This window comes from Hyaena hyaena, unplaced genomic scaffold (assembly GCF_003009895.1).
Source record: "Hyaena hyaena isolate Hyena2069 unplaced genomic scaffold, ASM300989v1 scaffold_98, whole genome shotgun sequence".
Taxonomy (NCBI): Eukaryota; Metazoa; Chordata; class Mammalia; order Carnivora; family Hyaenidae; genus Hyaena; species Hyaena hyaena.
The window spans coordinates 3,688,095-3,706,901 of NW_024080730.1; the positions used below are offsets into that span (position 1 = coordinate 3,688,095).

Genomic DNA, 18,807 nt, shown 5'->3' on the forward strand with positions numbered 1-18,807 from the left:
CCAGAGCAAAACGTTTAATGAAAAAAATGATGCTCATACTAAAAAAATCAATAGTCCTAAAAATACTCAGTAATGAATTTTAAAATGTACAAACTCTACCCAGAGTGCCAAGAAATACTGAGGGGCGTTACGGCTCCTTTGAACACACAGATAAACCTCTTCTATTTGTGGCTGAAAGGCTGTTTTTGTGATGAAGATAATTCTGAGTTAATCTAAGTAGATCCCAGCTTCAGTAGAAGATGCCGGCGGACTGCAGAGGGTTACGAAACATACATACTCCTTCCCTAATCAGACGAGCTGATCCTCAGGCCTCTGTGACCACAGGACACCCATCCGTGTGTCCTGAAGACTCTGAGGAGGCATCATCTACAGCTCTTTGGCGGTGGCGGCCGGCCCTGTGATCTAGAAGGGCAGTGGGTTTTAGATGCTGTCGTCGTAAACAGGCTCCTGAGTGCGCACTGCATTTTTTTCTGAGGCCGATTTGACTCCTCCAGCCCCCCTCCTGTGGCCTCGCCAGGCGCCCACTGCGGCAAAGGTGCGCACGGCTTGGCCCGCACTGTCGCCTTCCTGCATGTCGGTCTCCAGGCTTCACACACGGGTCCATTCAGCCCTCCTGGCAGCCCTCCGGAAGGCACGCTTTCCTATCATCCCCATTTATAGATGGGGAGACTGAGATCCCCGCTCCATGGCTCGCTCAAGGTGCACCCAGTAGGGGGTGATGTGCTCAGGATTTGAACTTGGGCCGTTGCTCCAGAATCTGCCCTTACTCACGACTGTTTGTTGCCAAGTCGGGAAAGCACAACAGCGAGGAAAGGCTCCTCTGGGCCGGTTCAGCCGGACGAGACCCGGAGTCAGTCCCTGTGGGGCCGGTTTGACTCCAGCCTGAATGCGCATCGGGTCAGGACTTTCCTTCTGGTGACAGCGTAGGGGTGCGGCCAGCTGCACGGCCCAGATTTCGTGTGTCGCCCTTTTCTCCCGAATTCACTTTTCCTAAGGTGCCCTGAAGTATGAGTGGGGAACGGCCCCTCAGTCAGCCCCACAGCCCCCAGGCGCTGGGGCCTGCTGTGTGCGCGAGCGCTCCTGGTCCCTGACATTCCCGGTTGCCAAGCTGAGGGCTGGGTCCCCAATGTTCCTGTGTGTCCCGTTCAGCTAACGCCGTGTCTGCCTCCGAAGGGCGTTTTGATGTGTGGCCGTGCCGTGGATTTCCTGGTTGACGGCACCATGTGAAATGCGGCCCTCAAGTAATGGAGATGCGGGGGAGGAGGGGGGGGGAGGCTGCCACACTGGTGAGGACGCCATAAAGCTCCCAACTCACACCACCGGGTCCGCCGGCCCTCCAGAAGCCAGTCTAGCAGTGGACACGGATTGCGGGGAGGGTCCGAGGCACCACAACGGCAACTGCTCCGCCAACAGATCCTGTCGTGACCGCTGCTTAGACGTGCAGAACACACATCGGATGTGCTGATTTCCTACCCGACACCGAGACGAAGCACATTTAAACGTGAGAAGGTGAAACAAAGATGGCAGGATCATTAAAGTGATCTCGAAGCGAAGAAGCTGTTTTCAAAATGCACAGGAAGACGCCGAGTCACAGAAGACCGCCAGAGTTGGTGTCAGAATTTAGAAACAGGATAGAACGGAAAAATAGAGAAGGTAGAAGACCTAGGAAAAGCCGGGATAAGACATTTTCAACACACATGACTTCCTAGAAGTCAGTAAGGAGAGATGTTTACAAAAAAATGAGAGCGTGGGCAGATAGTACACAGAAAAGAAATGGTCTTGGGCTTCTGAAAAGATAAAGTCCTCCTTCATAATAAACGACACGTGAATCAGACGCCAGGATACCGCGCTCACCCATCAGCTGAACGAACAGGAAAACGGGCACCGCTCGCTTGCTGGGGAGGGTGCGGGCAGGCGGGCGCACTGGGCCACGTTCAGTGTCGCGGGGCGAGGGCGGCCCTCACATGGCAGCGTGGGTCTGCTGTACAGATGGGGGGGAATGGACCTGCTGAAATGCGTCCGCTTAAGCCGGAGACTGAGATTACCTGAAAAACGGGTGTGATTTCACCCTGAAAGTTAACAATAGTAGCCATGAAAACAATGAGAGTGCCCAGGGGCCGCCCTTAATCTTTGATTATTTCATTTGCTCTCCTTTGAAATGCTTATCTAGGCATCAGCCTTGGTTTTCTCCTCGGTCCTTGGCTGTGTGTAACTCTGCTTAATCTCTGCTCCGGAGAGTGTCCAGTTTCACTTCCCTTAACTCCGTTCGTTCAGTTTCACTTCCCTTAACTCCGTGAAATCTCTCATCTCGGTAAGATCTACAGTTCTTTATAATCGATTTACTTTGTATCGTCCCTGTTTGGTAAGGAACAGCCTAGTAGGAGGCTCCGTCAGCCGAGAGGGAGCAGGGATGAGCCTGCGGGGAGACACAGAGTGTTCAGTGGCGAGGGACGGACTCATCCCATAACCGGGCAGCTCCTCTGCGAATGTGTAACTGGGTAGCGGAGGTCTTCAGCCGCCCCGCGTGTCCACCAGTGGAGGACTCATTCCGGGTGTTGGGGATACGCGGAGGGCTCTGCAGGTGCTAAGAAACAGGAGATACGCTAGATGTCTTAACATAGGCCCGCCTCCAGAACCCCCAGGCGCCTCCCACGAGCACCGGGGCCACGCCACGCGCTCACCGGGAAATGAGTGGGCTCCCCCGCTGAGAGCCGCGAGGTCCCCTCACAGCAGGACGCCTGTGGAGACAGCACAGCACGCCGGCCAGGGCTCCGTTCTCCTCAGATGCCCTGCGCTTGCTTCCTGCCCGGACCCTCCTGCCTGCAGGTCACTGCCTGGGTCACCGCCGGCCCCGGCCCGCCAGCTGCACTAAGTCCTGTGGTCCTCGGTCCCTGCGTCCACTGTGTCCACTCGCAGGGAAGGCTCGCCGACTCACCCCGAGCAGGGCCCGCCCACCCCGCCACCTCTGTGCCCCTTTCCAGGCCGTCTGGGCCCCTGTTTATGGAGACAGCACCATAAAGTCCAGCGCTCCCCCAGGCACGGTCCCGTCCAGGGACAGCCCAGTGCGGTGGGCTGGGGGCACAGGCCCACAAGGGTCCCGGAAGCAGCCTTTGAGCCCTGCTGCGCACAGCGGTCCCCAGTTCATGCGTGGGCGTGTCCCCGTGTACGCGGGACGCCCAGTAAAGGGGCTTCTCCAGTGCACTGCCCTCTATAGATAGTCATTCTCCGGGCGGCTCAGGAAGAAGTGGGGCACGCCTGCGCGATAGGTCACGGAAGGGATACTGCAGATACTACGTGTAACGCGTGCCTACCGCAGAAAAAGGCGGTGTGTGTCGTGAGGGTACACGCACGGACGTATCTGCTCACGTAAAACGCTCGGGAAAATTCAGTCGGGAACTGGGTGACAGTGCTCGCCTTTAGGAAAGGGAGCTTTGGAGGTCGGGGCGGGGGTGGGGACAGCCTGAGTTTTTGCCGCGTTCCCTTCTGCGCTCCGAGTTTGTTTTGCTGTGTGCGTGTAAAGCCCACGGTGTTCTTACGCTTACTTCGCAGCGCTGCGGGGCGTCAAGATGCGGAGCAGCCCTCGGGGGCCCGGGCGGCCCAGGGGCCGCGGGCTCTGGCTCATGTCACCCTGAGGAGCGGAGCCGGGGCTGCTCCCGCACAAAGGGGTTTTTGACAGCGCGAGGCAGAAGCAGAGTGAGAGCAGACCCCAGGCAGGCTCCCCGGGAGCCCACCCCCGCCCGACGGGAAGGGTGCCCTCCACCCATCTGCTGCCCAGCAAGCCCTCCTCGGAAATGAAATGTTACATTTGTTTTGTGCTCACAGAATCGGGAGGGAGAGCGAGAGGAATGTGGGCCGTACGCTGTGTCTCGTTACATGTTTTGGTTTTTATGTAACTTACCCCCATTTTCAGGTAATCTTTGATTCTGATTAACGCAACAGTGACAACGCAGTGTATCTTTCAGTGGACTTGCCTCACGTCTCTGTCACTTTAAATATTTTCTAACGCACAGGCACAGTCTAAACCTGAAAAAGTACTAGGGCGTGGACCCGAATTGTTTGCACTGGTGACCTGGCTCTGCCTGGGTGCTGGGTAGCAGCTGGGGATCCCCAGGGAGGGGTCCCCAGTCTGTCCCCGCTGGGGCACTGCCCCCCCCCCCCAGCCCCACTCCCAGCTTCCGGGGGAAGGGAACAGAGGGGACCGGAGGCTGCTGACCCCTCGGGAGACGTCCACACTTAGCCGGTGTGGGGGGCTGTGCCCCATGCGTGGGGAGGCTGGGACACGCCGCTGGCGGAGACGCCGGGCGGGGAGGAAGGCAGCGAGCACCCGCCAGGGTGAGGGGCCGCGAAGAGCCGCAGCCCCAGAGGCGAGGCCTGGAAAACTGCAGCTGGAGGGAACACAAAGGACTCTCAGACCCCACAGCCAAGGTGCCCAGCGAGCGCTTTTTTTTTTTTTTTTACAGCTATTAGGGTGACAAGCCTTTCCAAAGGCCAGCTAGTTGGCGAGGGTTTCCAGGAAGCTGGTCTGGCACCGGGCTGCGATTGGAGCAGCTTTAATGAGTTAACTTCAGAAGGAAGGACGCATCAGGGAAGGTTTCAGGTTCAACAAACTTTCTGAATTACTTTGCAAAAAGTCCCGGCTTTTAGGTTCGAAGGCATGTTTAGCCGTGACTGTTTGAAGCCAGAGATTATTTCAAAGGCTATGCGGCCTGCACGTTTCTGATTCATTCAGTCTAGGTATCGGTCCTAACCCCGTGGGACAGGCTTCTCGAGTGCTGTCTGGTGCCGGGAAACACGGGGGTCGCCCGTTCGCTCCGTGAACACACCTCCGCCCAGGCGCCTCTCCCCTGCCAGCACCCGTGGCCGTGTGTGCACACGCGCGCACACGCGCACACCTTCCCCAGGCAGGAAGCCGCTCTGTGCCAAGAGCGAATGGAATGCAGATTTCCAGAGGGTGTCCTTGGCCTCCGGCTCCACAGCCGCACAGCAAAGAAAGGTCCTAGTGTGTGTGGCGGGGGCTGCGCGAGAGGGGCCTTCATCTCTGCTCACGTCTATCTGGGCCCCAAGAAAAACCCACAGCTGGCCGTGCTCTCCTCAGCCACACCCGGCCTCAGTCACATTCCTTCCCTTCCTGAGCCCACACTGGGTGGCCCCACAACCCAACGTCTACACCTCCCTCCCCACCAGCAGGGAGACCTAGGCCAGGCCCCCGTGGGGCAGCCAGCAAGTACGAGCGCGGGGGCCGCGCCCCAAGCCCCGAAGCAGCCGGAAACCACGGAGGGGCCCTCGGGGCTGGGCATGCCACCCGGGGCCTCCTGTCCGCTGCAGGGGAAGGACAGTGCTCCCTTCCCTGGCCGGCACACCCCGAGCTCCCTGCCGGAGTCCCAGCCTCATCCCACCTGCACTCCCCCTGCTGCAGCACCGGGACGCCGGCTGCGGATGACTCACCCCCCCGCAACCCCTCAACCACAAACACACCAGTGAGAAGCCCTCCCCCTTTCCCCCATCCGGGCTGGACCTTCCAGGCTCTGAGACCTGGCATCCTCGGGAGTTAAACATTTACAGGCAGGGACCCACAGCAGCCCAGTCAATGAGACAAGTCCATGATCAGCCACACACGGTGGGCAGGCTGGTCACGCTTAGCTCCTCTGTGCCCCAAGTCACAGGGACCTTGCCACCTGTGCGGCCAGGTAGCAACAGGTGGAGCGGTGGTCCTGCGGGTCACCAGAGCCGACGAGGGCTGGAGTCAGGAAGGGGCGTTTATGGTTCTTCGGGCGCCCGGTGCTCAGGGGGGCCTGAGTCAGTCCCGCTCTGAGTCAAGGCCAAGCTGACGCTCCCCTTTGTTTGCTCCTGAGACTGTTTTCATAAGCGGCAGACTCCCGGGGGCTCGAATTTCTGCCCGGGGAGAGGCCGGGGCTGTGCTGGTCCCTGAGGCGGGAGTGGGGCACCTCTGCCCCGGTCTTGCCACTGGAGCCTCTGGCTGAGCACCGGGAGGTCCCGTCGTGGCCCGAGAGGCCACCTTCGCTGCTCCTTCCGGCCAGCTCAGACCTTCTGTGTTAGTACCAGCCGCGCCTCCCCAGCAATGGGCTCCCTGGGGGCTGCTCTTCCCCACCACCTAGTCGGCAGGTGGCCGGGTCAGGGTGCTCAGGGACACACCCTGGCCAGCAGCTAGTGTTGGGATCGCTTAGCCCAGGCCTGACGAAGGGGGCCGGCTGGGCCTGGTGCAGGGATGGAAGGCAGGTCCCACTAGGGAGACGGATCTCGCTGGGACGGCAGAGGGGCACGGGATTCAGAGGCCAGAGCCCAGGGCCCGGCCCCGGTGCTGCCAACAGCCGGCGTGTTCTCTGGGCAGGGAGCCCCTCCTCTCTGGTCCTGGGACTCCTGTTTCCCAGTCTGTCCATCTCCTGACACCTACGAGATACATTCCCACCAGAGCACCGGCCACGCGGTCTGATGAAGTCCACACCCCAAGGCAGGAGGCGGCTGGGTGGTGGTGAGGTCCGTCAGTGCGGAGCTGCCATGGACTGTGGGGTCACCGAGGAAGTCCCTCCGAGTCTCCCATGGGGTGGCCCCCAGCCCCGACACACACAGCCTGAGCTCCCTCCTGCTGTGAGCCCGTTTTCCCAAGCACCGCTCCGCCCGCCGCCACCCCATCTCATGAGCCTGTCCCCTGCTCTTGCTGTGGGACCCCCCCCAGAGCTCACACACCCGGCTGGGGGGTCCACGGGGCAGTTCAAAAAGAACGGCAGAAAAAAGAAAACAGATTCAAGTGTTTCAAAGTGGAAGCGACTCTGTTCGATGTGACAAATGCAGAATCTAAGCGAAACACTGGAACACAAGCCTACTTCCAGAAGGCCCAAGAGCAAGGATGGGGAAGAGAAGACAGACGGCACTGGACCCCAGAGCCACCCGGGCCGGGCCTGGCCGGGCACACGGGCCCAGGGCGCGCTCAAAGACTTGAAGCCAGAGGAACAGAGCCCGGCTCGCTGAGGAATCAAGGGGGGCCGTTCTGCCGCGAGCTGCCCACCTCCTCTTGGGGGGCCTGGCTCTCGGGCACCAGCCAGCAGGCTCCGGTGACCACAAGCCGGGCCGTGAGGGAGGTTCGCCCCTGAGCGTGCGTGTGCAGCCATGGCCTCTCTGCACAGCCTCACCTCCTACCCACCTTCCAGCAGCACCTCCCCGCCCCCGCCCCTGGGAAGTCACCCCACCCCTGCCTCAGTTTCCCCGGCAGGGCACTGTCATGGCCAGGGTCCTGCCTCAGCTGCAGGCAGTCTGATCTCACAGATGGTTCTGCCCCCAAGTCTTAGAAGGCAAATCCGGTAGAGTCAAAGGTACCTTTGAAAATCCCTTGAATTGCCCTTAAAAAAAAACAAAAAATGCAACCTGGCTCTCGGAGCTTTGTGCAACCCCCACTCCGCCGCCCTTGTGCCCACGGAGGTGGGGGGCCTGAGTGCAAACATCCAGGACACTCCCAGGGCCGTCTTTAAAGTGAGCCTCTGGATCTGCAGCCCATGTGAAGAGATTACTTATCGAGATCAAAGCAAAAGTGGGGTCAGGGCTTGGGGACGCCAGGGACGCCAGACTCCGAGGCTGGATCTGGACGCCTGTCTCCCGCCGCCGCCGCTCTTTCCCTCCTCCCTCCAGAAGGACTTCCCTTCCCAGATGGTACCCCAGGCCTCCCGTGGGCCAACCAGACCTCGCAGATTTAACAGCCAGACCTCCGCCGTGCGTGGGTCAGTCCCTGCCCAGGACATGCACCTAAGGTGTGGCCCCTGCTCAGGACACCTGCCTTGTCCCGGGGGGGGCTGGCACATCTCAACAACGGACGCCTAGTGGGGGGCTCTGGGCCTGTCACTCGCGTCTCGGGCAGGCAGGTCGGCCTTGCCCAAGCCATCTGGGAGCCTCCCGGGGGGCCTCGCGTTCCTAGCCTGGTGGCACACGGTCCGTGGCATGTGGAGAGAGACCAAACCCGCAGACTTCTCCCTGGAGGAGGCAGCTGCAGAGAGCCACCAGCTAGCATGCAGAGTGGCCTCCGTGTGCCGTATCTCCCGCTGGTGGGGAGAGAGGCACGGGCCGCTGGTCCCCTCCCTCCCTCCCCCTGCCGGCCCTCAGGCTACCAGCCCGGCTTCCCCCTCGCAGACCTGAAGTCCCTAGAGCCAGCATGTGCGGACGAGCCCCGGCCCTGCCCCTGCGTCACGGGGACGCAGGCAGGTCGTGGCACTCCCGTGAACGGGTGCGCTGACCTGCTAGGTGCTCTGAGCCACAAGGACGCGGGCTGCACGGCAGGTGAGGGGAGCCTCCCCTCCCAAACCTGACACAGACCTGGATGCCAGCAAGTCTGGGGGCGCCGCCGCCGCGTCCCGGCTGTCCCCCCGCTGGGCGCCGGTGAGCCCCCGGACGGCACGGGCTAGGCAGGACACATGGCCCACGCCGCCCCTCGCTCTGCCAGAAGGCTGCACTGTCCTCGGCGGGTGGGCCTGGCTGTGATAAGCACAGACGGCAGAAGCGAGTTGGGGCACGTGTGGCCACCCCGGGGCACAGTCCTCCAGCCCCCGAGCCCCGAGCAGCAGGGTGGTGGGCCCAGGTCTCTCTGCACACCTCCACGGGGGCCAGGGTCCAAAACAGCTGCAGACCCCTTTCCCAGCGACGAGAGGCTGGGGTTTGTGAACTCACCCCCAACCCATCTGAGGCCAGGCCTCAAAGGCCTCTGGGTAGATCCTGTTAAGGACAGTCCCTAATGTCGCCATGGACACCTGGTGGGTTCAGAAGCTCCCCGGTCAAGTAGGGGATGTCCCCACGGGTCTCCCATCCCAGGGGGACATTTCGTACTGGCTGACCTTTGTCCAGCACGTTCCTGAATCAGGTGCAGGGCCAGGCACCTGAGCCCGTGTCCTCAGGGGCTCGCGGCAGCACCGTGAGACCCAGCTCCAGTGTCTAGGAGGGGACACTGAGGCCCAGGCAGGTCAGCAGGCTGCCCGGTGTCCTGCCCACAAGACATGGTCCATGCCAGCCAGGGCTCCTGCGGATCCAGGGTCTGTGGGCTTGGTGAGCACGCAAACATCAGCTGACAAGGAGTAAATCTCAGACACGCTGTCACCGTCACTGCACTGAAAACCACCGGCCACGGAAAGAACAATGAAATAAATTCTAAGTAAATGGACGCATCAGGGCCACAGTCGCAAATACTCGCTCCCATAAAGATGCTGGTTCTCCAACAAATATATCCAGACAGAAAACAGAAAGGAGAGATCATATTTGGGAAAGAATTAAAAAGTATCATGGTGCTAGAAGGACTAACAGAGTTCAAAAATGGAAAATCAGCAAAACTTGGAAACAATGATTCTATAAGCTATTGTTTAATGCATAGCTATTGTGTGTAGGAACTTGGACTTAATGATTTATGTACAAAATGTATTAAATCCCCATATCGACATAGGGAAAAAAAAGATGCTGGTTCTCCCCACGTCTAGAAAAGCCCCAGGAGGCCCACAGGAGGTTTTCTGGGGAGAGCGGCCATGGGTAGAGAGGTGGATCGCACAGACACTGGCCACTGCGACGCGGGGGACCCGGCCGGAGCCTCCTCAACTGGCTGTCCTGTTAGCAAAGCGTGGCCCTGGTGAAGCAGAAAAACTGCGATCTGACCCGTGGGACCGGATAGGGTTCTGGAGCAAAGCTGCACGCAGACAGCGAGCCGGAGGGGCCGCGGGGAGAGAGGATGGGCTTCCCAGTGAAGGGTGCCCAGGCAGCCAGCACGTCCCAGTGGGGGAGAACGTACCTTGATCCCAGCCTCGCACTGGATGCAGAAATGGATTCCAGATGGACCGCAGATCTGCATGTGAGAGGTAAGCTAGTAAAGCTTCAGAAAAAACCAGAACATCTTTGTGACCTTAGAGCAGTCTGAGTTCCTCGAAGAGGGCACGAACGGCGCTCTCCAGAAAGGAAATGTTTGATTAACTGGATCACATTAAGAGTTCAGTAAAAGTTCTGTTCATCGACAGACACCCTCAGGAGAAGGAAGGATGAAGAGGGGAGGTGGTTCTTATGTGCCGTGTCTGTATGTGTACACGCGTGTGCGTGTGTGCATGGATGTGCGTGTTCCTGACCGTCATCCCGTCCAGGACACGTAAGGCAGAAAGAACGAACTCCCGTAAATTGACGAGAAAAGAGAACCGGAAATAAAGCGGGCAGAAGACGCGAGCACGTTCCCAGTGGACAGTACGTGGAGAATAAAGTAAGATGGAGGGGCTCGCCCGCATTAGCCGTCAGGTCGCTGGGAATTCAGATCCCATGTGACGCCGCTAGATTCCCGCCCCCCCCCCCGCCACCCCCCAAGTGTGGCTGAAAGGGGAAGTGAAAAATAACCAGTGCTGGTGACCGTGTGGAGCAGGCCGGTAGCGGGTAGGTGGTGATATTAACCCGAGCCCAGCAGCCCCCACCTGCGCCGTTCTCCCTGCAGATGCAGCCTGCACGCACCAGAAAGCCCGTGCGGAATATCCTTAGCACTGACGACAGACGCTGGAAACCGTCTGCGTGGCCGCCTCCGACGGAAAGGACGAACCAAGTGCAGGCCGCCCACATGGTGGAGTGGCAGGCGGCAGGCAAGCGCCGCTCTCTGTGGCCACAAGGCCCCTCTCCGGGGAAGGCGGACGTGTGGATGGGTGTGTGCACTGTGCAAGCCTGTCTATGGAAAGTTCAGGAATAGGCACGGCTGGGCGGTGCCGCTAGAAGCCGAGATGGTGGTTACCTCTGAAGGCGTGACAGGAAATGGGGTCACGGGGCTTCCTGGGAACCCCTGGGGCCTGGCCTGCTTGCTGGTCACAGGGGGCCCAGGGGTGAACTGGGCCAAGTCCTCTTGAGACCTGTGTGCGCATCTGCGTGCGCTCCGTCCTGCAGCTGGAGGGACCGTCCCCTCTGAGCCCGCACAGAACGGGCCTGCCCCCTACCCCCTTCTGCCCCCCACGCAGGCCTCCTGACCGGGACGCCAGAGGGCTCAGTCTCCCCTTGCAGGTTTAGGCAGAGCCCACAGGGGGGCCGTGGGGTACCCGCGGCCACCAGAAATGTCTCCATAGCAGCACCAGGGTGACCCGTGAAGTCACTGGGTCCCCAGCCACCTCCAGCGCATGGATGCTCTCCTGTCCCTGACCCCCCTCTTCCACCACTGCCTGCCTGGCCCAGGCCAGCCTTACCGAAGACCTGCCCTTGGAGAGTGGCTGGGCCCAGAGGTCACGCACGGCCCCGGGGCCGCTTTCCATAGGCCGCTTTCTCTGGGCCTGCCTTCTACCGAGACAGAGGGCCCACTCCCCGAGCAGTGGCCTCGGCACGCTGGCCGCATCCTCCTCACGTGCTCGGTGGAGGAAGTGAGGCTCCCAGGGGCTGGGGGCCCAGGGGGCCGGCCTGCAGCTGGGCCGGAGCAGGCTGGGAGCCAGATCGAGGGCATCTGATTCCTAGTCCCGTCCCTTTCCCACTGAGCCACTCCGCCTCGCTTTTAATTTAATTAGGAGAACATTTAATCCCCCCGTGCATTTCAGAGACGGGGCTGAGCCGGCCGGGGCTGGGAGGCTGTGACTCACGCAGCCCCACACGGCACTCCCGGGCGGGCTCCCACGGGGTTTCCTTGGCACCTCGTGCAGACAGAGGTGGTCTGGAGCCCTGAGAAGACAGGACGCCGGTCTGGAAAGACAGACTGGTCTCGTCTGCGCCCGGCAGGCCCCCTCCCTCACCCCGCTCCGTTCTCTGGCCCCCCAGCAGCCCCTCCGTCCTTCCCCAGCTCGGTCTGCAGGGCGAGAAGCAGAACGAGGTGGCCACTCGCGCCGCGAGCTGCAGCTGGCCCTGGGGTCCCCGAAACGCCTGTGTACCCCCAGTCCCTGGAGCCTGGTGCAGGGCCGAGCCTGGTGACATTTGCCCCCGTTTCCAGAAGGCAAGGGGCTGGCCCTGGCCTCGCTGACAGGCGCAGAATTGAGGAGATGTTAGTACTGATGTGGATGAAAGCCAGGCCGCAGCAGCCCTGCAGGGACGGGGAGGTCGGGCGCTCCGGCGTGAGACGCTGCAGGGTCCAGGAGGAAGCTGGCGACATGGAGATTCTAATTCACGCACGCGGGGCTGGTTTTGCTCAAGGGCCGTCGGGCTGCCCTGTTACAGCCGGGCCCACGAGCACACAGTTGCTGGTGGCCACCTGGGAGGGCCCCGCCCTCCCCGGAAGGCCCTCCCTGCGTCCGTCTGTGCCCGGGGTGTCCCGCTGTGCTCTCCCCGGCGGAGCGGGACGGGGTGGGGGTGACGGGTAGACCGGAGCGGAGCCTCGCCCCCTCCAGGGACAGAAGAGACGGAGGAGGCCTGCGGTCACCTCCCGCAGAGGAACCCGTCAGGGCCACAGGCTGCAGTGTTCCCGCTGGCCTGGCCTCTCACGCCGCCTGCCTCGGGTGTCCGCGTGCAGGCCCGTGGGACAGGCGCGGACTCCTGGCCACACTTGCCTGCCTTGGCAGAGGTGGCGTGGGGCTTCCTGGAAATGGCTGCCCTGTCCCAAGGCCGCTGGGAGAGGGGTACCCAGGCCACAGCCGTACACGGGCCCGGTCCGGGCCACAGGTCCTCATGCCGAGGCCAGCTCGGGCCTGGCCGCCCACTGCCCGTGTGCCGGCATGCACACCGAGGCTCCCACACACCTCCCCACCTCACCGCAGGGGAGGCCCGCCTGGCCCTGCTGCGATCCTGCCTGCCCAGGGGCCGGAGCCGCAGTCCGGAAGCCCCTCCTAGCCTGGGGCTTCAAGACCGCCAGGGGGAGAGCTCCTGAGAGGAGACCGGCCCCCCAGAAGGGTCCCGGCCCCTGAACTCAGGGCTCAGGGAGCTGGTGTGGAGGCCTTGACAGCCAGTGGGCTTGGCGGCCCAGGCCTCCCTGGGGTAAAGGTGGCGGAGCAGAAGTCGGAGAGTCGGGTAGGAACCTGACGGCTGCAGATGAGTGACAGGGGTATTTGAGATGGGGACTCTGTGTGCGAGAGGTGCTCCCCCCCCCCCGTCAGTGGCCCCCAGTGGCCACAAAGCAGTAGGTGAGGCAGGAGCCCATCCCAGCTCCTGTTGGGGGCAGAGCTCCCCTCGTCTCACGGAGTTGGGGAGGGGGCTTTCCCGGTCCTCCCCATTGCCCGAGATGCCCCACCTCTGCCTTCTGCTGGCCCGAGAAGCCCCGCGGCGAGGCTCTGGGAGGGGGGACACAGGTGCCGACAGAGGCTCCCCTCTGGCCCCGCCTGCCCTGCAAAATTGTTTTCCTAGAAGGGGTTCATCGGGCTAGGGAGCTGGGTGTGGGGGGAGGCAGGGCTGCATGGGATCTGGGGCTCGCATGTGGGGCTGGGGTGGCCAAGACCACTCTGTCCCCAACCCAGTGTGCCCCAGTGACTCCCAGATTGCACCAGAGCTGCTCACGGCCCCCCAGCTCCCCGCCCCTCGCCCCGGCCAGAGGCCCCGGAAAGACGAGCTTCGCCCAGCCCCAGGGACCTTCCTGTAATCAAGGCTGCAGTGACCTCACCTCCCTGGGGCCCAACGGGTGGGGAGAGCTCGAGATGGAAACAAAATGTGTCTTTATTTATGCTTTTAATTTGAATTCTGGATCCGACCCAGCGTGGTAATACATTGAACATCAGTGAAACGCTGAAGAAAAACGGATCTGTTTTTCAGTAAGTGCTTCCCACCCCCTCTGCCCCATGTGGGACCCCCGTGCACACCCCTGCCTCTTTCGCACACACCAGGGCAGGTGTCCACGGGGCCAGGCTGCCCGCGGGAGCCTCGACGTGTTCCCCAGTTCCCCAGCAGCCAGAGCTGTGTAGTTAGGGGCATCATCACGAGGAGCACTGGGCGGGAGGGGAAGGAAGGCGCGCAGCCCCAGCGCGGGCACGGAGGGCAGTCACAGTGCCCGCCAGAGCCCCCTCTTCCAGCCATGGAGGGCGGGGCCGCTGCCCAGCCTGCAGCCCTGGGGCGCCTAGGCTCTGAGGCCCCCACACCTCTCACTGAGCCTACATCACGCACTGGGGTTCCCCAGGGCACAGTGCCCTGTACTGAGGACATGTTCACGCAGATGCCCTGCGGTCTCCGCCTTGACTCTGACCTGACGGGACAGCACTGTCTTGAGGTGGCCTCTCCCCTGCCACATGGGCTCCCTGCTCGCAGCACCCACCACAGACCCAAGTGCCATGCTGAACCCCTTCCCACCTCCCCAGCTGGCTCCCTTCCAGCTGCTGCTGGCCGGGTCCGCTGGGAGAAGCCCTTGCATGAGGACCTGGCTGGGCCAGGACTGGGGCATAGGCTCAGACAGCACTGGGGGTGACAGGCGACACCTCTCCCGCCGCAGCCAACCTGCCACACTGGGAGCGCCAGCCCGAGAAGGCCCCCGGCGGGTGTTTGGGACGGGGACACACCCCGTTCACAGCAGGCATCCTGGCCATTCCAGTCTGGTGGTCAGTCTTGGAAGAGAAGCAACCCAGCGGCCCTGATGACACTGCCCCTGCGGCTCAGGTTGTCTCCTGGGGCTCCCCGGGCAGCCCGTGGCCCCAGGAAGCTCAGTGCATGCCGACGGCCCAAATCCCTGAAGGGGTGACTTGAGGGCAGCCGTGGTTGTGGGCCACCTGGATCCCCAGCTCTTCATCACCCTCACCCCAGGCCTCCCTGTGGGGCTCCCGCAAGGCCAGGGAGCTGGTGAGGCCTTGTCACCCTGCTGGACGCTTGGTGGTGACAGCCCCGTCCTTCCCGGGTGGGACTCCTCATGTGTGTGTTTGAGGGGCTGGGCCACGGCGGACAGATTACAGGGGAAGTGGCTCCAATGGGAGGGCGGTGGCGGGAACAGTGCACCTGCGTGGAATCGCCTGCCTGAGGGTCATGGCTGGCCCAGCCCTGAGCCGGCACTGCCACCCATGTCGCACACAACACCAGCCACGGAACACCAACTTTGGCCACGCTGCAGTCTCTCTCATGCCCTGGACTCTCGTCAAGGCCTCGGCCGACGCGGTTAAGTCCACATTCTGCCTTCAGGCACCCACCTGGGCCTGCACGGCCTGCCTTCCGTGGCTCTTCACACCTCTGCCCTCGCCCATGGGTCCGGCAAGCCTGTCTGTCACCTCCAGGATGGATGGGGGCCTGGAAGCTCGCGCCACTGCTGGGTCCACGAGGACGAGTGGCCCAGTGGGCTCACGTCGGGTCCGGGAACATGTCCTGCGAACACGCCCCCCCCCCCCCCCACCGGGTGCTGCCTGACTCCCCATGAGCCCGGTGGGGCTGGGGGTGGGGGGAAAGACGGCGGGCGGGTCCTGTCCTGCCAGGCCCACGTGAGCAGCGAGGAGGCCCCGCGATGTGGCCCCAGCTTCCGCAGTCCCCGAGGGCCTCGCCCTGACAGCGGCGCACACGGCTCACGACGACCTCGGGACCCCCACAGAAGGGACACACCCTCCGGAGAAATGTCCATGGGGAGGAAACCGTGTCAGCAAGCGACTCTGCGAAGGGCTGAGGGGAGCGCACACATCCCAACCCAGGAGGACTCCTCGGGGGAGCCCCCAGCGGGGCGGCGGCCAGACAGCGCCCGAGTGCCCCACTGACCCCACCAGCGCGGTCACCGCTGGTGCCCCTGCCGGGAGCACTGAGTCATCGTCGCAAGGGAATCCACCGCGGCCGGGCCCTGGGGACTGGCCTGGCGATGCCGTGATGGCGGGGGAGGGCGGGCGGGCGTCCCAGGCCAGCTGTGCCTCGGGGGAAGGCCAAGTGGAAGGCGTGGAGAATCAGCCATTTCCTCCACCTGAAGGAGCCCCTGTGGACAGCGGCGGCATCTGCCCCGGGGCCCTGGCCAGGGTTCTAAGGGAAGAGGCTAAAAAACAAAGTCACCTCTTTTTTTGGGGGGGGAGGGGGCGAGAGGAGAGAAAAACAATCTTCTCAGACGCTCAAAGCACAAAAACAAGTGGAAGATGATCAGTTTGGTTTTCCATAAGTCAAAGCAAGCGGATCATGTTCCTGGACTTGGCGGGAAATGCCCTCGGCTCTTCCCCACCCCTGCTCAGTGCCCGGGCCCTGGGTAGCCGGTGGCCCCAGGTCGCGGAGGGCGGGCGGCAAGCGGCGGGCTCTGGGAGAGTGGGCCTAATCCCCGGCGTGGCACCGAGGCGGCCCTCTTGAGCCCCACGCCCCTCCAGCCCGTTCTCTGCGGGCGAGCGGGCACTCACTGTGACACGTGGGTGATGGGCACCAGCAGCGTCTCCCCCTCCAGGTCCAGGTCCTCGGCAAAGCTGTTGGTTCTCACGAAGTGGGGCGTGCTCACTTCTAGCAGCATGGGGCTCTTCTTGGCTGTGGGGAAAGGTGTGGGGCGGCACGTCAGGCCTCGTCCGGAGGCTCACCGGGGAAGGGGGCCCGGGGCTGGTCAGAGCTGGGCTCACATGCCTGCCCCAACCTGTCCCCCCAGCCGTGCGACAGACTTGCACGGCCTGAGCCTTCCCACAAACGGACAGGACATCTGCTTGCAGGGCTGGGCGAGAAGTGGGCACAGCGTGCGGCGCCTCCCCACCAAGGATCCGGTGTGGGGGTCAAGGTGGCCCCCGTGCGCCTGAGGCCGGGGAGCTGTGGAGGGCCCCCGACACCTGGGCAGAGTGAGGCCTCTGCCTGGGTGTTTAGGTCGGTCTCCAAGTTCACCCTTGATGCTCAGGTCGACAACGAAATACGGCTGATAAGCACAGGTCTGGTGAGAGACACGCACTCCTGCCACCACGCCTCCTGCAGACGGAGGGCCTTGCGTCAGCGGAGACCCAGGGCGGTAGCGCTCCTGCCCGCGAGGAGCCGCAAACCCAGGAGAGAGGGGCAGCCACCGAGCTCCCGGCCCCTCGCCTGGCCGCAGCGCCACACCTACCACCCGTACCCACCATCAAGGGTCTGGGTATCGTTCAGGCTCCCAGGCTCACCCCCCTACAATCTGGTGCTCAGCGTGGCTAAGCATACGTATCCATCCCCGGATTCTCAGTTCGGACTTATTTTTTTTTGCCCTTCATTTAAAGTTAGTTTTGTTTTTTTTTTTTTAAAAGAAAGTACTCGTCGTAAAAAGTGACACAACTCGGATTCACGAAGGCCCTCCTCCTTCAAGGTCAATGGCCGACTGGATTCCTAGCCCATCTCTGTCTGCTCGGCAGCAGCTGACACCAGGTAAACTTTTTTTTTTAAACACACATGTGACAGCACTGTCCCTGTCACTCTGAGACACACTCATTTCATTTTTCTGCAGGTGTACAGATGTGGGGCTGTGTTTTGGTGGTTGGATGATGGTCCGTGGTTCATGCCTGCTATGGTGAACTCAACCGTTCTGCGTTTGTTGGCCCCTGAGGCCCCGTTAGCTTTCAGCCACTACTTTGAGAGGATGATGAGCCTCCCATTTGTATGGAAAGCTGACACCGGGCCGGGTGAGAGGGTGCTTCCCAGGTAATTTTAACAGCTGTTGCTGGATGGCTTTCCCAAGAAATTATAGCGGTGCAGGCTCCACCCGCCAGCGGTGTGTGAATGTGACAGCTTCCCCACACCCAGGCCCAAAGCAGCCATCGGCACCCTACCGGGGCGCGCTGGGCATGGATGAAGACAGGATGCCGGTTTTCCTTTTCCGCTGAATGCCTTTTGTGGCTTGGAGGTCGCGTGCATTTCCTCTTGCAGAACTGCCTGTTCATATCTTTTGCTCATTTTTGCTTGCCAATCTGTAGGAGTTGTTTATATATTAAAGATGTTAACTTTTTGTTACAGAAGGCACGGATATCTTCCCCAGTCTGTCTTTGGTCTTTCAGCCCTTGGGATGGTGGTTTTTATCCGAGAAAATGTTTTATGTGTTTAAAGTGATAACACCTGTCTTTTGTTTTGTGAAAAAGGAAGATTTTCCCACTTCAGAGGCATATAGCTATCTCCTGAATTATTTGTAATATAAATGTACGAATGTTGTATGTAAGTTTTAATACATTCAGCGTTTATGCCTAACATTATGGGTAATTATCAACAATCTGAAAATGTAGAAGTATTGTGTACAATCTTAAACTAAAGCATAAACTTTCTTGAGAAAATCTCTGGACCTTGGATTTGGCAATCAGGCTTTTAAAAACTTTTTTCTAATGTTTGTTTATTTTGGGGGAAAGGGGCAGAGAGAGAGGGAGACGCAGAACCCAAAGCAGGCTCCAGGCTCCGAGCTTTCAGCACAGAGCCCGACGCGGGGCTCGAACCACAAACGGCGAGACTATGACCTGAGCCGAAATCAGATGCTTCACTGACTGAGCCACCCAGGCACCTCGGCTATGAGTTTTGAAGTACAACGCTACAAGCTCAATCTGTGATGGGAAGAAATGGACAAATTGGACTTTATCAAACTTCCAGGCATTTGCTCTGCAAAAGACACTGCTAAGGGAAGCAGAGATAAGCCACGGACTTGAAGACAGTGTTTCCACATCAGCCGTTTGGTCAAGGACTTGTATCGAGAATATATAAAGAACTCTTGCAGCGTGATATGGCGTGGGTGACAGGCAAGCACATAAAAAGATGCCCAGGCCCACGGACGCCAGCAGCTGTTAGCACATCCTCACTGAGCTGCCACAACATCCCTACCGGAATGGCTGAAATAAAAAATCAGCAACTGAAGCCAGACGATGCCACGCACACAGGAGGGCGTGGAGCACCCGGGACTCAAGCCACTGGCAGAAACACAGAGTGATGCCACCGCCTCGGAAAAGACGTGGGTGGTTCCTTACAGCGTTGACCCTGCACATGACCCAGCGGTCCTTCGCTGAGGCGAATCGGAGATGTACGTTCACAAATGCCTGTACGTGAGCATGTATA

General features: G+C 61.0%; 2 protein-coding genes across 8 annotated transcripts in view; one reads left to right on the forward strand and one right to left on the reverse strand.

Annotated features, from left to right (window-relative positions):
- LOC120233902 overlaps positions 1-18,151 on the forward strand; it is a 37,154-nt gene extending 19,003 nt beyond the window's left edge. The window contains exons 2-4 of one of the 3 annotated variants that reach the window (XR_005528941.1): positions 17,028-17,145; positions 17,225-17,418; positions 18,114-18,151. Coding sequence is in view for 1 of the 3 variants with exons in the window: in XM_039235446.1 (XP_039091377.1) it covers positions 17,028-17,145; positions 17,225-17,262 (156 nt within the window). In the remaining 2 variants the exon portion in view is untranslated. Of the gene's footprint in view, positions 1-17,027; positions 17,146-17,224; positions 18,042-18,113 lie in introns of those variants that run through there. The other 2 variants (XR_005528942.1, XM_039235446.1) reach the window with 2 other exon arrangements.
- Positions 1-18,807, reverse strand: part of KCNQ1 (potassium voltage-gated channel subfamily Q member 1) — a 303,513-nt gene that overhangs the window by 157,308 nt on the left and 127,398 nt on the right. For all 5 annotated transcript variants that reach the window (XM_039235442.1, XM_039235441.1, XM_039235444.1 and 2 more), the window contains exon 11: positions 16,179-16,299. In XM_039235442.1, the coding sequence (XP_039091373.1) occupies positions 16,179-16,299 (121 nt within the window). The remainder of the gene's footprint in view (positions 1-16,178; positions 16,300-18,807) is intronic.